The sequence below is a fragment of the Phaseolus vulgaris genome, chromosome 9, assembly GCF_000499845.2.
Source record: "Phaseolus vulgaris cultivar G19833 chromosome 9, P. vulgaris v2.0, whole genome shotgun sequence".
NCBI lineage: Eukaryota > Viridiplantae > Streptophyta > Magnoliopsida > Fabales > Fabaceae > Phaseolus > Phaseolus vulgaris.
The window spans coordinates 31,196,010-31,213,084 of NC_023751.2; the positions used below are offsets into that span (position 1 = coordinate 31,196,010).

Sequence of the window (17,075 nt, forward strand, 5' to 3'; positions counted from 1 at the left end):
ACAAGTCCTATTGTGTCTGTGTTCCCACTAATAAAAATAAATGTTGTTCACTATGATAGATTTTTCGTTATGGGATTAGAAGTTAATTTTTTAAAAATGAAATGTTATAAATACCTTTAGAAATAAGAGGAATCCAAAAATTTCTCACTAAAATTAAATATTATTTGAAACAAATTTAATTATGAGTAAGGTTAAGTATTCTTTTTTTAATTAAGTTTGAAAAACAACTATTATTATTGATTAAAATTGAGTATTTTTTTTATGTGGTCACTCTTAGTTAAGATCGAATATTCTTCGAAATACAATCACTTCTAGTTAAAACTGAGTATTTTTTAGAATGCAACCACGACTAAACAATAGAAGTCATTTAAGCCTACTAAGAGAAGTTGCTTAAAGATACCAAGTTTGCCTCCTCTTCTCAGTCATGTCATATTGAGGACAACAAACGAAAAGGTTTGAACAAGTTACCTCAACCTTTGATACATAGATTCAAAGCTCATTTGCGTCTAATGTCCAACCATTTACCCAAGTCACACCTCAATAGCCACCTTCTTTACCTTCTATGAAATCATGACATGCCTTATACCCTTTTTTATGTCAAAAGAGAAAATATGTTTATCAACTTTAATACTCCTTATTGTCTTTAAATGTGTTACATTCAAGATAATATAGAATGAGATTTTTCTTGTTTCAAAGTTGTGCATAACATTTGATATTCATGTTAATCATTGTATATATTCTTTTATCTATTTGTGTTATTTTTTCCATTATAAAAAAATGGGAGATTGTTGAGATTGAGATCGTAGACAGTCTAATCTCGATGTAGCTTCTTCAAAAGAGTTTTTAGGATAAAAAAAATATTATATGAAGTTATTCTAATACATCATGTTATATTTCCATGACATTTTTAATGTGTGTATTATGCTAGTTAAAGATCATCATATCCTCTGTCTACAGTACATTAGACGAAGTACATCAAATCGTCAAGTACATCGAACAAAGTACATTAAATCGTTTTAAGTACATTAGATCCTTTGTAGTACATTAGATGATGTACACCAGATCGTCTAAAATATATTAGATATAGTACATCAAATTGTAAAGTACATTAGATCGTCTTAAGTACATCAAACTAAGAAGTACATTAGACCATCCAATGGACCCTTCAACATCAGATTGTCTATATAGAAGTAGTTATTTACTTATGGTTAAATCAAAACACGCAATCAAAGTCATAAGCACAAATGTTTTGAAAGATAAAATGTAAAACATACTTAGTAATAATGAAATTATATATTATGTTTAATTGAAATAAGTTTTATATAGAAAATTATATATTACAATGTTCATATTATAGCATTAGAAAGTAAACAAATGAATCACCATATGCTATTAAAATGTAATTTTATCTTATATTTGTTTGTGTTTGATTGTTTCCTTACTAAGAGAAGTCAGAAGCTCCAACATATCCAAGCTTTTCTAATCAACTTATAGTTACCACTAATTAAGGAAGGCAAAGCTAGCTAATAAAGCTTATTCAAGAAGATCATATCATAACAAATGTGAGGAAGTAGTGACCATTTCAAAGTCTTATATAAAGGAGACCAAGTTGAAGAAAAAGAACAAACACAAACACAACAAGTGCTATACAAATTACTCGTATTCATAAATGTTTAAGTGTTTTTCGTGGATGAGCAAAACTTTTGTAATACTTTACTACATGAAGCAACCCAATAAGCTTAAATTGTCCTCTCTTTGATAGTGCTTGTTACTTGCTTTGAGGTATTAGTCTCATAGAAAGATTAAGATAAGGAACAATTTATATACTCGTGATAACCAATAGTAGTTTATATAGTTGTTGTAATCAAGAGTGGTTTGTGTACTTAATGTAATCATTCATTTGATTAGTGGAACCTCTTAAGAAATTATCTTGACACAATCCACAAATTTGGATGAACCAATATAAATTTGTTATGTATTATTGGACCTCTTTGTCTACAAAACAATGTAATCTAATTGTTCAAAAAGAAGTCTAGAACTCTATTCAATTTCCTTTTAGAATAAGATATTCCAAAAGATATCAACTTGCATACCAAATTGAACTTGCTTGACTCTAGCGGGAATACTAGAAAGTTGTCAAGATTAGATTGAGAACGCCTACTAGTATAATCGACCTAGATATCATTATTCTTTTGACCAACACCGTCCATTTTAAGAGCTTTTCGAATTTTTTTAGTCTTCTACAATTATGAATAACATGTCGTATCATTTGACATTGATGACAAGAAATCAAATTCTCTTTCATTTTTTTTATCAGCAATAAACAATAAATAAATGAGAATCACTCAATGGATGGTTCAACTCTTATACAAAATTATACAATAACCAATTTCTAATTAGAACCGTCTACTTGACTAACGAAAACACTAACCAAACTAACATTAATTCTCTTTCATACTCAACATTAATTCTCAAAGTAGATTTTTGCCTCTCAATCATTATTTGTTTTGGTAAGTCATGCTGCAAATCAACATCCACTAAAATTCGAACAAAAAAATACTAGATCAAGATAAAGTACATTCATCCAAAGACAAAAGGATACTAATCTCTCAAGCAATGAAGAACAAAGTGCAGGGTTGCCAATACTCCATGGGTAAAAGCCTTTCAGTCTTATCCAACATTAGGTCTTCGTGATTTTGACTATGAATAGCACAAAAGTCACAAGGAAAGACTAAAAATTCTCGAAGAAATATTAACCCGTAACAACAGTTTAATAAAAAACTTGATTAGATATATCAATCAAGATCCCATGAAAGTTTTTTATTAGATATATTAATCAAAAACTTGTGCAAAGGATTTCTTTGGATCATTCCCTGCATTTTTCTGTGCAAAGACCTTAGGCACCACCATGGATACTCCCTCGGCATATATATAAATTTCAATATATTTTATTCAATATAATTAGAATTATTCAATTAATCTCATTTGAATATTATTATAAAGTTGAAATGGAAGAAGACTTTCAAATCTTCTTTATTGTGTGGATAGATATAATATAATTTTTTATGAACATTTCATTTATAAATATTATTGAGAATAAATTATGGGCACACGTTTTCTTATTCTATCATTTCAAAAAAAATGAAAAAGTAATAAACCAAGACTTACTTAAATTCGGTAATTTATTTAAAATCTACCTATTTTGATAAAATACCTTTAAAAAGTAATGTGTATGCTATCCATGTGTGACCAATCACATTCTGGATTACTAGTTGACCATTTATTATATAAAAGCTACATTTAAAGCTTTTTAATTTCTAATGTATATTTAATATGTAGCAGAAATTAGTTCTTTTTCGATTTTCATCCCCTGAGGTATACTATTTGCAGACAAAAACAATTTATACTGTAAATATTCATAAAGATGGTTTAATATTTGACTTTTTCTTCCTTTCCACTATGTAAAATCTACAAAACTTGTGGGGGGCACAATACGATGCTTGCCAAGAATATTTCCCTATTTCCCTTGCAGTTTACAATAGGCATACAAACAAGACCCAAGGAAGCCAAGAACTTGACCAAGAATATTGAACTGTGAACAAATAAAGCATAAGAAGAAAGTTTAGAGAACTTGATGACAGATCAAGAAATTCAAAAATCCAAAGGAATTTGTTCTTACCAAATCATAGGGAAGTCCTCCGAATAGTAACCAACCAAAGCCACTTGTAAAAACATCCTGGACCAGATACAGATCAGGTAACAGTGAAGTTAGGCATCATGAGAAGCACCAAATTGTATTTTTCAAAACTAAATTGGTATATCTATCATGCATGCATTACTTAAATGAGTTGTCTAGCTCAACTTTTTGTGTTATGAAGTAATGATGCTTGTATAAGTAGAAAAACATGTATAAGCAAAGTCAGTTCATATACTTCAACACTCTCAACCTTATAAATCATATACTTTAATAGTGAATATTTTTATTACGAAGTCTACTCTTAAGTTTAACTCAACCTTATAAATTCGGCGACTTATAAAATGAGGTTTACAACACATCATGTTGAGGCTATCATCTAGCTCGTACGTGTGACTGTATATTTATGAGTGGTCCAATAACACTCAAACTTAACTTAATTTAATCTTATAAAACCGACTTATAAGATGAGATTTGCACCCACTTATAAATTATGAAATGTGCTAATCTTTAGTCGATGTAAGATCTTCAACAAACTTTGCTCATTAAAGAACCTTCATAATTACTCCCATAAGAGATAAAATAAGAGTCCATAGCTATTCAAAGAGAAGTAAATTATTTTCATGTTTAAACTAACAATTTGATGGGAAAAACTGACCTTTAAATTACCACAAATTGCCTGTGTAAGTGCCGAGTTGATAGTTGTATTCAAAACTACTATGTAGTTTATAAAGAAAGTGAAAGCACAAGAAAGAAGCATCACAACCTGCCCAAGATTCCAATTTCATAAATGCCTCCAAAAACTATATATCATAATAGACCGACATAATGAAAATGAATGACAGGCCTATTATATAACAGGAAATGAATGACAGAAACATATGCTGCAGTTCTATTAAAAACCTATGAATATTAGATTAGAAAGAAGTTTGTGATGGAAGTATCAAAGTTCAATTTGTACAAGAAGTGAAGAAAAGAAAGAAGCACCTGAAATCCAGGGTAGAAGAAGTATGGGAAGTTTAGTGTTGTTTGGAGGTCTCCTCTGAGTAAGGACCAGAGAAACAAGATTGGTCCACAAATCACCACTGAATAGAAAACAAGAATTGAGAAAAGTGCAATGATTATGCTAAGAACAAATGAAGTGGAAGAATAAACAAAACTCCAAAAATCACTAAATCTTACCGTTGCACCACACAATACCAAAAATGTTAAGGCCGCTGGATTTACCTATGAAAAGTTGTAAATTTGTGAAAAATCAATGAAGAAAAAATGGGTAAAAGAATGAAAAGAATGGCGTAAAAGAAGAAAATGATGAGATCTTACCAATACGAGAAACAGAAGCAAGGTATAATGCCTTACACATGTTTTCTATAAATACAACTGAATAGGAATAAGAATCAAATGTGAAGTCGCGAGCTCCAGCAACAAAAGCCCCAGCTATGATTATCCCAACACTGATAAATCCCTTAGTTTGTTAGGCAAAGTAACATAATCTCTCAATAATTGAATCAATGTAGCTAGGAAAAACTTATTTATTTTAGAACAAAGATAGTTACAAAAATGTTTTTTTTTTCTTTTATTACATGATAAGATTCTCAAATAACAACGCACTAAAGAATGTTAGAAAAAATGGAATTCCTTTATATAATCATATATATATATATAATTTATTAATTAAAAAGTATAAAATAATCACCTTTATTCTCCCCTATTTCAACACTCACATGTTAAACTTTCTCTATCTCACAACATCCACAATCTTGATAAGTTTATTTTTCTTTCAGTTTCTTCCGACTTAAGTTTTTTAGTTTTTTTGGCAATGAAAACTCGGAGCACGGACACGAAAGGGAAGAGTATATGGTTACGAGAAGAAAAGAAGGGAATTCATTTTGAACCTCTTTTGAAATTCTGAAATTATCTCTCATTTTGAAATTGAAAAAAATTAAAAGATACATTTTAGAAATGAAATTATGGAATAGATTTGGAAAACTAAAATCTCATTCTGGACAAACAATTCCAGGATATAAGGAACAAAAGAATTCAGAAACATATTTCACAAAAAGAGACTCCAGAATCCAGAATATCAACTTTGGAATACATTTTGATATGCATACCTCACTCTTATTTAAAAACTACAAAAAATATTTTGGCCATTTGGTTTAGTGATAGAATACAAGAAAAGAGCTAGAAGCGGGCACTAGTGCAAAAATAACAATACAATTGATGGGAAAAACGCACGCGAAAGCAACACACAATCACGAATTAACTGCAAAAAATAACAATACAAGATTTAACTTTGCCAACTGCAACCTACATCCACACGGACAACTATTAGGTTTTCATTATGTCCTGTTGCACACCAATTACAAGTACAATGATCTCTTTAAATAAAGATTATAAAAGGGACACAATGATTAAGCTCATCCACTAAACATGGTGTCTAGTCAGCCCAACCCAATTGGTCATGGCTTCATACCCAATAATCTCCCACTTGAATCCACGGAACAATGTTCACTTGCGCTTCAACTGTGTACATGGTGTCTTGTCAGCCCAACCCAATTGGTCTTGACTTCATACTCAACAATATCCCACTTGAAGCCACGGAACAATGTTCACCTTCGCTTCAACTGTGTACATGTACTTCTGTAATCTCTCGACGAAACTCAATGTTCCACCTCTAGTTTCCACCAGTCTTCTTAATCATTTTGAAGACTTTGTTAAAACTCCCCTGAGTTTCAACACGTCAGTCACTGACCCGTTCTCTGTTCCTGCCGACTCTCACTTACAGGAACTGCCGGATCCTGGAACAACCTGAGAACAAACACTCTCCATATTCAACAAGAAATTTTCTGGAGAAGTTTCAACAGCTGGAATACTGGTTCTCCTAACCCACTGTCGTCTAGAAACCTTAGCTGAAGCACAACCCATGCTCCCACTGCCATAAGTACCTCTGACTAGTCTACCTGAACCTTTCCATGCTCGTTCATCCTGAATCTGACATGTGGCTCTAGGTTTCTCTCTTGTAAAGACAACCCTCTTCTGCCCACGGGATTCTATGAACCGGACTTTGTTTATCTTCTGAACTAGGATGGTCACTCCCTCAGACGCGGTAATCCGACCATATACAACGAACCTCTCTTTCTTCCGCAGGCCGATTTCCCTTGACAACCTTCCACTACTGATTTCCGAACTTCACTTCATGTCCCTATTCGTCCAACTGCCTAACAGAAATCACACTTTTCGTTAAGCTTGGAACAACTCTAACATCCTTCAAAGTCCAGAAACCAATTGGTGTCTTCAACACTATGTCACCCATGCCCGTAACCTTAAGAGTTCTATTGTCCGCTAGTCTTACCTTTCCAAAGTCCCCAATAACTAGATTCTACAATGCTTCACTGTTGTGGGTAGCGTGAAATGAAGCACCAGAATCCATGACCCATGAATCCACACTGTTATTCGCACAACAGACTAAGAGGTCCTCGTCCGCGGAATCTTCTGCAATGTTGACTAGTTTATCATTTGGGCATTGATTCCTGAAATGCCCCACCTCCTTGCAGTTCCAACATGTTACACTTGGGCAATCCCGAGTCTTTGACTGACTCCTTCCTTTGTTCTTGCTCCCACTATCTCTGTATTTTTTTGACCTCTGATGACATATAGCGATTCACTAGCGATTCACAAGATTTAACGTGGTTCGGTCGCCAACTGCAACCTACATCCACACGGGCAACTATTAGGTTTTCATTATATCCTGTTGCACACCAATTACAAGTACGATGATCTCTTTAAATAGAGATTATAAAAGGGACACAATGATTAAGTCCACCCACTAAACATGGTGCCTAGTCAGCCCAACCCAATTGGTCCTGACTTCATACCCAACAACAATGACATCCCATAGACGACAAACAACGAATATGAGTCGTCTAACAAAACAAATTTGAACATATAGACGACAGTTGACACAGAAATTGTTGTCTATATGAAATTTGATATATAAATGATGATTGTTAAGCATAACCGTTGTCTAAAAGTTTGACATAAACAACGATTTTAATGACAAATGTAGTCTAAAGTGTAAATTTTTTACATAGATGATGATTTTACCTAATAATCGTCGTCTATATGTATGTTTATGAGCCCTCACAGCACCTCACTTATGCGTTTTTCTCTTTCACAACTTTATCTTCTTCACTGCTCCCTCGTTCTATTTTGCCCTTGCTGCTTTGCCTTCTCCATTGCTTGCTAGACCTCAAGACTCACTTGTTCCACATCATTGCTTGTTCTACTGCTTTTAGAGATTTCTCATTACATTCCAGTAGTTATAGTGTCGTGTTCTTGGCTGCCTCTGCTTCTTCAGCGACTCTGCTCCTTCGCACCTTGAAAGCCACCACCACCAAGTTTCCTTTGGCTCTCCCGCGCCTCTAGAGCCACTACCCACCACCAGATTAGTAACTTTTATTTTTTTATTGTTATTTATTTATTTGTTTTTGTTGTTGCGGTTATTACTTTTCATGACCTTAATATATGTTAAATTATAAGTATAATTTATTTTAGTTAGAATTGTTAATTTGGAATTGTTAAGTTAGAATTGTTAGGTTATAATTGTATAATATTGATGAATTGTATAATATTGATACCGGTGATGATGAATCAAGATGTTGATGATGTACATGCAATCTGTAAAGATCACAATGAGGAAATATACTTATGAACATTGAACCCACGATGCATGAATTTAGTAATTCTGATAATTTTTTATATTTGTTTTGTATGAACTTCTTCCCTTCCCTTTTATTAATGTTTGTTACCTTGTTTTTTTACATAGATATGACTGACGATCAGACTCCATTTACTTCTGACCTCACCTTCGATAGATCTACCAAATGAGTTTCTAGACTCAAGCATCTCTCATTGATACGTGCTAATGGTAACAGGACACCACTCACTATAGATGTCACTACTCATGTGACATTTGGTGATAATGTTGATATGTTCAACAACTATCTTGGAGTCGTGGCACATGAGAAGATCTTCAGCTTAATGCCTTCATGGGATCATGTGCTTGAGATCTACTGGACCATGATTTGGCAAGATATCCTAGTAATGTATACATTATTATTGTTATCATATATTTCTTTTTTTATATTAATTCATCAAATATAAGTTCATGGTATTTTTTTGCATATGCATTTTGATATCCTTAATGTGGAGACTTTGAGATCATAGATTCTCTCTTCGGTCGCCATTAAATTCTGTCAGTTTAAGTAAAAGATGACATTGAAATACTTTTATGGACCTTATAAAAGGTCAAAATCATTGTACAAGGTATGCCAATATTAACGAATAGACTTGGAATTTATTTTTTGAAAACCATGAAGTTGAGCAGTGGACGGTTAGTACAATTACTTATTCATTTTATATATTCTTCATAAATAAATTTATTATTATTTGGTTCAATTTGTTTGTTCCATTTCTTAGAGGGTATTAGGAAAAGAACTCAGACAATAGCAGCATAAAATGTTACCCCGCACCTGCTGTCTCATGGTTGTTATCGTAAGCTTGAAGAAGTTATGATAAGGGAGAAGGAGAAAACAAGACCTGTTGTTACTTCTGAGGATGGTATATCCATCACATCTACCCATCACAAAAAATGGAAGCAAACCCTAATGGAAAAAATCGAGTGCATATAGTTTTGAGCAATCACGAAAAGTCTCAGAAAAAATTATAAGTTAATTTCTTCTCGTCATATTTTTCGGTATTGATTATATGAAAAACATATATAATTTTGGGGTCTTGCAAGATTCCTTGGTTGAGTAAAGCTCCTAAGGTAATTTTTTCCATCATAGTGGTCAAGATGTACTTGTTGCAGCTATTGGACAACCTGAGCACCCTAGTCGTGTGTGTGTTGCAAAATCAGGGGTTGTATTCGTCAGTTTTTCGGAGTTGCACCACGAAATTCCTTCTCCGAGGCAACCGGCCAGGAAGTTATTAGTTAATTAAGGCAGCATATCACCAACAAGTGACAGAGAATGTTACTCAGAAGGTTATTCATAAGTTGAGGCAGGATTTTCATAACAGTTCTAGACCTTAGGTATATCATAGGAGACAACTCCTACCCACCAAATCTTTGTGGCTCCCATTGTTAGATTGAGCATAAAGGGGAGTTGTGTAGTTGATGCACCAATGTGAGCTATTTGTAGAGGACGATTTCACCCCTCGGTTGGTGACCCTAGGGAAAGTCTTTGAAGGGACCACCACTTTACATAATGTGGATCTTCCCCTGATGTGGTGAAGTTCACAGTGGAGAAAGTACGAGTTGTTGATGTTGCAGTTCTTGTGCTAATAGATGAGGTAACTATTATGACACATGCATTTTATACATTCATCGTCTGGCTTAAACACTTCATTCAGTCTATTCCTGAAATCCCGACACGAAAATAAATTGTAATTATTAATTTTTATTTATTTATGAGTACACCGGCATATTTAATTTAATGAAAATGTTGTTTATTTTGTAGCAAGAGCGTCAAAACCCAAGTTTGCAGAGATCCACGATCCTATAGCGTCATTATTAGATATTGATGTGGTTATAGGTACAAACTCAATAGAGGTTATGTGGAATGGTACTGTTTTTGGAAGAAACAATGGCATCCCCTTGTATATACACATGTCTAATGTGTTAGAGGTTCCATTTGGCAACCAAGAGTTGAATATATAGTCATTCAATTTTGGATGATATAAGTCTCTTAAACTTTATTTCATTTTACTTTATATAATTTAAATCATTGATTATGTTTTAATTAATTATATTTGTAGGTATTTCTCTAGAATATGGTTTAATAACTGGAAATATGATGTCTATGGATTTATGGATCCCCAATTAGTTAATCCTATAAGAAATAGGAAAGCTAAAACCCAGACATACATCACAAACTCTCTGGTTCAAGGAGAAAAAAGATATATTTTGTCCTTATACTAATAAGTACAACTTTTAATTCAACAATTATTAGTATTAATAAGTTGTATTTATATTAATGATTTTTTTCAATGCAAACGTTAATTTCACAAACACTAATTCATATGTTCTCGATTTTACATAGAATAGACCATATTATGTCAATTTATAAATAAAGATAATCCTATTTTATAATAAACTGATTTAATTATAACAAATTAAATTTAAATTTATTTTTTAATATGGTATTTCAGAGTTTATTTGAACAAGTTTGATATACATATTGTGTCATATGCTATCATTATCGGATTACACCACCAATATGTAATCCTACACACAAAATTGTACATATTTTAGTGTGTAAAGTGTGTTGAAAATCTTGTATTGATTAAAGATTGGATCAATCTAGAATATATAAATCTAGAATATATAAGTAAAGATAATTTTAACTTTAGAAATAGATAAGAATGAAATAAACTTAAAATATCTTCTTAATATAATATAATAATTTTAAAAGTTATAATAAGATTTAAAAGTTTGTGATTGTTATTTTGGTTTCAAGACAAAAATAGCAACAAGTAGAGAATAATAAACAAAAGAGATGGTTGAAATGCTCATGGTAAATTATCTCCAAGTGGGATAAGAGTAGTGAGAGGGCGTACCTTCCAACAACAAATCTTGAATGTATCTGCCCTGACAGAAAATACTCCGTAACCATTGTGAAGGCCACTACAGTTCTTCTGAGGGTGGTGTACATAGGAATGTTTATGCCTCGCACTGCTTCCATTGTCACTACCTATTATCAGAATAAAGAATTGTTGGTGGTTCTTTTGTCGACAAAAATAAGGCTCAAAAGTTTACAAGTTCTTACCATGAAAAGCAAATAAGTTAAAGCAAGAGGAAGTGTTTGGACTAATGTCCTAAAGGACACAAACACTGCTGAATTGTTAGAACTGCTCAGCGATTCACTAGTTGTGAAAGAAATCATCTTCAAGGACTTCATCGCATAGAGAATAATAAATGAGAAAACCATCTGAAACCAACATGGAACATAACTTTTCAGCAGGATAAACAGTTATTGAGGATGAAATGAGGTTGGTGAACAAGAAACAAAGAGCAATTAACCTGTGAAAGTGTGATCACATTTGCAAATGGGAAATTGTAAGAGGAGAGTACTGCTTTGTTGAACATCACCAAGAGAACTGCACAAGAATCAGTCGTTACAATGGCACATGCAGCAAAATTCTACCAGGAACAAACTCAATATACAAAAACAACATCATTTTCTTATACTATTTAAAATTCCAATTGCGTCACATAAAGAAGTAAAAGACTACAGGGAAAATTTTCATCCTAAAAATCCACAATTTATCAACTCTGAAGTTACTTCTCAAAGTATATATATTTTTCAAAGGAGATTTCACGTTATAAGAATAAAATTATTTTTAAAGGAGAAATTTTAGATTTTTTGAGATATTTTCTTGACTCAATTGAATATTTGGTCTTTGATCACGTATAAGTTCTCATTAGTTTGCTTTTTTTTTTTTTAATTGATGTCTCAATCATCTGATATGTCTTTACTTGCTTTAGTTTCGTGATGTGTGATGAAGTTCATTTTTGTCAGGAGTAATATTTTTATCCGTGATTTGGAAGGTGTTAAGGAGTCAGGTCGTTCTTACTTCTTTGTATAAGAATTGAATCACCCCTCAAGTTATTCATATGTATATAATTTTTATTATTGATAAAAAAAATTCAGTTATAATAATAAAAAATATTTAAAATGTCCCACAATAGTTAGAAATATAGTCACAATATTCCTAGACCATTGAGTCACTTGCTTCAGAGAAAAAAAAAATAGTATATAGAATAATTTTATGATTAATAAAATTTATATACTAATTTTTAAATTAATAATTTAATTAGCTAGTGTTTTAGCTATTATTTTTATATTTAATTAAATTTATTTAAACTATAAACTCAAATAAAATTTATTTCAAAGTATAAATCATATAAAATTACATCATAAAATTAGTTTTTTAAATAAATTAAAATAAGTTACACCATTAATAAATTTAAATAAAATTAATTTCTTTAAAAGCTAATTTAATTTAATCTAAATGAAAAACATATATTTATAAAATAAAATTATAAAAACTCATTTAATTATTATTTTTTTTCTCACCATTAACTTTACCTTACTCACTTTTATTCTAAAAAAATATGTATCAAAATAAAAATAATTAATAACGGGTAGATGGGAGTTTTTTTTACCATTTTTAATTTTATTTTTAGTTTACACTTATTTTCTTTTGATGGGTTTACTTATTTTTAGTCAGCTTATACTTGTGTTTGGCAGAGGAGAAGATTTTAACTATGAAGATACAAATTTTTGGAAGGACTTTTTCATAAGTTATAATCTGTATAAGAGGAGATGTTTAAAAAAAGTTTCTATATTACGTTCTTATAAAGAAAGGGAAATTGGAAGGAAGAAAATCAAAATATAAAGGGAAAAACTTGGTCAAACCAAGACAACAAAGAAACACCTGAACCTGCAATTGGGTCACACACTTCTTATAGCAACCAACACAGAGTACCACTGCCCCAAGATCATCTCATTTTTACAAAAGCCAAAACTATATATTTTCCACATAATAGGGCCCACATTTTCTCCCAAAAATTCTATTTCACAGAAAAAATTAATAGATTAGGTTTGAACAGAAAATTCACTAGAAAAATAATTTAGCATAACTTTTAATCAAAATTGAAAATTGATTTCAATATTGTAATTAAAATTCAATCACGCCAATAAATGAATTCTTAAAGTAGAGTAGCACGCATGATTTTTTTTGGAGTGAGACAAAGCTACTAGACTGGTGATAGGTTTAAATCAATACTAAAATAGAATATAAAGTCACTCTAATATCATATTAATTTTTTAAAATATATAGTAAAAAACATACTAAAAATAATGAGTTAGTAAATTTTTTTTCCAATTTATCATTAATGTGAAGTGTGAATCAGAAGAACTTATAAAATTTGGATTAATAAAGTTAGGTTTGTACTCTTATGTATTATGAAATTTTCTTAGTCGATATTCATCTTTCACGTTAAAACATGTCAATTTTTGTGTAAATTTATATATTTTATGAATTATCTAATTTAACACATTCTTAAACCTGTCAACTTCAATAAAAAATTATATATTTGTATATTTATGTAAGCGAGATAGCAAATCTGATGTGAATGACCAAATAAAATCAACTAAAACTAATAAATTTTTATTAAAACAAATTGTATGTGATTCTGATATTATTAAAAAGTGAAATTTAAGTATAATTCAAAAAAATTATTTTTAAGATTTGTCATCACTTAGGAATTAGTTAGGAATTCAAATTTGCATCGGTGAAATTGACACTTGTAAAGTTTTTATTTAATGGAGCACTGGATAGCATGATATGGACTTCAATCTTCTCACTGTTAACTTTTTTTCCTATCATCATAAGAACATTGCCCCGGTGCTTCATGTCAATCCTACAATGTTCCACATGAGATGTGGTCCCCGTCCACCACCTTCTTCTCAATGACTTAATATATACTTTCATCCTTCAAAAAAAACTTCTTAAAAGTATGCAGATAAATTGGTCTCTAACAGTGACATTTTGTTTTATCCCATTTTATCTTTTACTATCAAGTAGTACATCAATTCTATTTGAGTTATTTGCTAATAAAAAAAGTTCTATGAGTTATTATAACTGAAACATGAAACAAAATCTGTTTAGAATCATACATTAATTCTCCTTTTGCTCACTACATTTCACTCTCTTTACATTGAGTCTATCTGGAACCATATGCAACTAAGTTGCAGGTCACACTCACTAAATTATTTATCAAATTTACCTTTTCATAGAAGTATAAGAACCTAAGAGGATTTCTCTGGTTGATGAAAACTTTAAAAAACTATTTTTTATGAGTTAAAGGTATTCTTAAATACTTTTTACCGGTATGAGTAGTTTTTAGTGTATGTCGTGTCGGCTCTATACGGTTTTTTATATTTGTGATAATTGTGTTAGTTAAGCTGCGCTTTGTTAGTAGACTGTTTGTGTTCTCATGTTCTGTTAGAGTTAGTAGACTGTTTGTGTTCTCGCGTTCTGTTAGGGTGAAGGTGTCTTCTAGTATTTTGTATAAAGGTTGAAATATCCCTCAAATATCTCTATTTAATTATTTTTTTTTGCTGATAATATTTTTTAAATACTTTTATTTATATAAATTACTCTTTGTTGATAAAAAAAATTATAAATTTAAATTCTTAATCAGTTTAAACTGTAATTTTTTATCAAGAAAAATAATTAATATAATGGGATCCTAACATATAATAATTTATAATTTTCTTGTTCAAATGAAAGGATTCCTAGATCTAAAACAAATATGAACATTATATTTTCATTCTATGCCCATTAGAAAATTATGAAACCATCCCATCTCACATCTTCAAGTAATTTAGAAACAAAGAAAAATTAGAAAAAGCAAGTTACGTTCCAGACGATGAGGGAGCACTTAGAAAACTAAAAGATTTGATGCCAATATACGGTAAAAAAATGGTAAATAGTAATGTACATAATCAAAAATTCTTAAAGTGGTAAGAAGAAAACAAACCAGAAGAGGCCATATAAGATAAAGCAACGAAGACTCCTTTTTTTGTCATGGCTGAAACTTTTCGTTGGCTCTCTCCATTTTGTTTAGAAACATCATGAGAGAGTGGCAACCTCAAATTCTTCTCAGACTCCATTGATGTCGTATATGTACTTCCACTAATTCGTTTTTATCTGTTTTTGCCTGAGGATTTGTGTGAGAAAGTTATTTTAAAAAGAGAAAGAGAAAGAAAGAGAGAGAGTGATAAAGGGAAGTGAGGGGACATATATGAATTTATATAGCATGATCCTCACTATTTCTATGACAAACAAAATGCCCAATAATTGACTCATAAATGGCTTTTGGTCAAGGTTGGGTCAAAAATGTTAATTGCTAAATTACATACGTTTTTTCTTCTTTTTCTATGATTTCTTTAATAGCTACATCCAAAGTATCCCCTGGAACAACAAAAGAATATCATTTATAAAAAGAACATTAATTAACAGTATACTATAATTAATTCCAGAAAAATAAGAAAAAAGTTCCATGTTTGAAATCTATTAAATGTTTTGCAGATGTTAGCTCTTTCCACATAAATTTCTTTTATTTTTTGTGGAAAGGAATCTTGTTTGAACATGGAAAAATAAACGGTCGCTGTTTTTGATTATTTTGTGAATGAGGTAGGAATAAGTAAGATTGGTGGTCTGAAAGACATAAATATTTTTTCTTTTTTGTAAAAATCGAAACATCCTTCAAATATTTTCATTAATTTTTTTTTTCGAGATTTACATGAGTCTAAGTGTCCTTGGACATATCTCCACCATATAGTACATTTTTATAATATATTTTCTTCTCCCACTACAATTGTATAATTTGTTATACTTTTTTTTCTGTTCTTTTCTTTTGTTATAGATACAAATCCTACAATTATTTGCTCATAAAAAAAGAGATACTATTACTTTTCACAATTAGGTAATCAGTGACATACGAAAAAGAAAGTAAAATGCGAAATCGAAGAATGATGCATATGATGAAGAAAAAAAATAGCTTTTATAATAATTATTAATTAACTGTATTCTCTTGTATCAAAATAATATTCTCTTGTATCCAAATAATCAAGTGGAAATCAAGTGAAGAATTAACCTTAAACAATTCAAGAAGGAAGATCTTCTTGGAGAATATATGGGTGTCAAAATATCAATAATTTGACGACACATAATTAAGTTATTTTATATTTTTACTTAATGAATTTATATTTTATACAACCACAATTGATTTTTAAAAATCAATAAAAATATATAAAAATTATAATAATCTAAGAATGAAGTAAAACAATACATCATATAAACTCTCTCTATATATTTTCATTTTTTTTATTCATATGGAACATGTATATCTTTACATTTTTCTTTCAATTTTTTTCTTCTATTTTACATCAAACTAAAAAAAAAATCTCCTTTTCCATTTATTTCTCTCTTATTCTTTTTTCAACACAAAATTAGTGAGGTTTTTTTTTTCAAAAATTACAATTTTAGGTAAAAAAAATTACAAAAATATATGGTCAATTTTAAAGTGAAAGTTGTACTCTCATGCATGCGACTTTAGGTGAAAAAAACTCAACGTAAAAGTCGTACCTCATCACTACGATTTTGTCGTCAATTTCATTAAACAAAAACCGTATAACATACTAACGACTTGTTGAAATTAACTTCAAGTGAAGTGTAAAATAATACAAATGAAGTCGTATCAATACTAAAGTCGTATGAGTCATGTACAACTTTCACTCTAAAGTCG

At 30.6% G+C, this 17,075-nt stretch overlaps 1 protein-coding gene across 1 annotated transcript; it reads right to left on the reverse strand.

The window, feature by feature from the left end:
* Positions 1 to 3,383: 3,383 nt before the first annotated feature.
* Positions 3,384 to 15,549, reverse strand: LOC137822884 (UDP-N-acetylglucosamine transporter UGNT1-like). Its single transcript, XM_068627901.1, has 10 exons — positions 15,306 to 15,549; positions 11,778 to 11,854; positions 11,524 to 11,685; positions 11,315 to 11,448; positions 5,018 to 5,148; positions 4,877 to 4,921; positions 4,682 to 4,779; positions 4,353 to 4,460; positions 3,680 to 3,736; positions 3,384 to 3,592 (listed from the first exon to the last, which is right to left on the reverse strand). The coding sequence occupies exons 1-10, from the start codon at positions 15,436 to 15,438 to the stop codon at positions 3,518 to 3,520; spliced, it is 1,020 nt and encodes a 339-aa protein (XP_068484002.1). The 5' UTR covers positions 15,439 to 15,549; the 3' UTR covers positions 3,384 to 3,517.
* Positions 15,550 to 17,075: the final 1,526 nt, after the last annotated feature.

Coding starts and splice junctions, on each gene's coding strand:
- LOC137822884 (XM_068627901.1), bottom strand. CDS start 15,438: ATGGAGTCTGAGAAGAATTTGAGGTTGCCACTCTCTCATGATGTTTCT. Junction 4,922..5,017: donor TGCTTCTGTTTCTCGTATTG/GTAAGATCTCAT, acceptor AACTTTTCATAG/GTAAATCCAGCGGCCTTAAC. Junction 3,737..4,352: donor CAATTTGTGGTAATTTAAAG/GTCAGTTTTTCC, acceptor TATCTGGTCCAG/GATGTTTTTACAAGTGGCTT.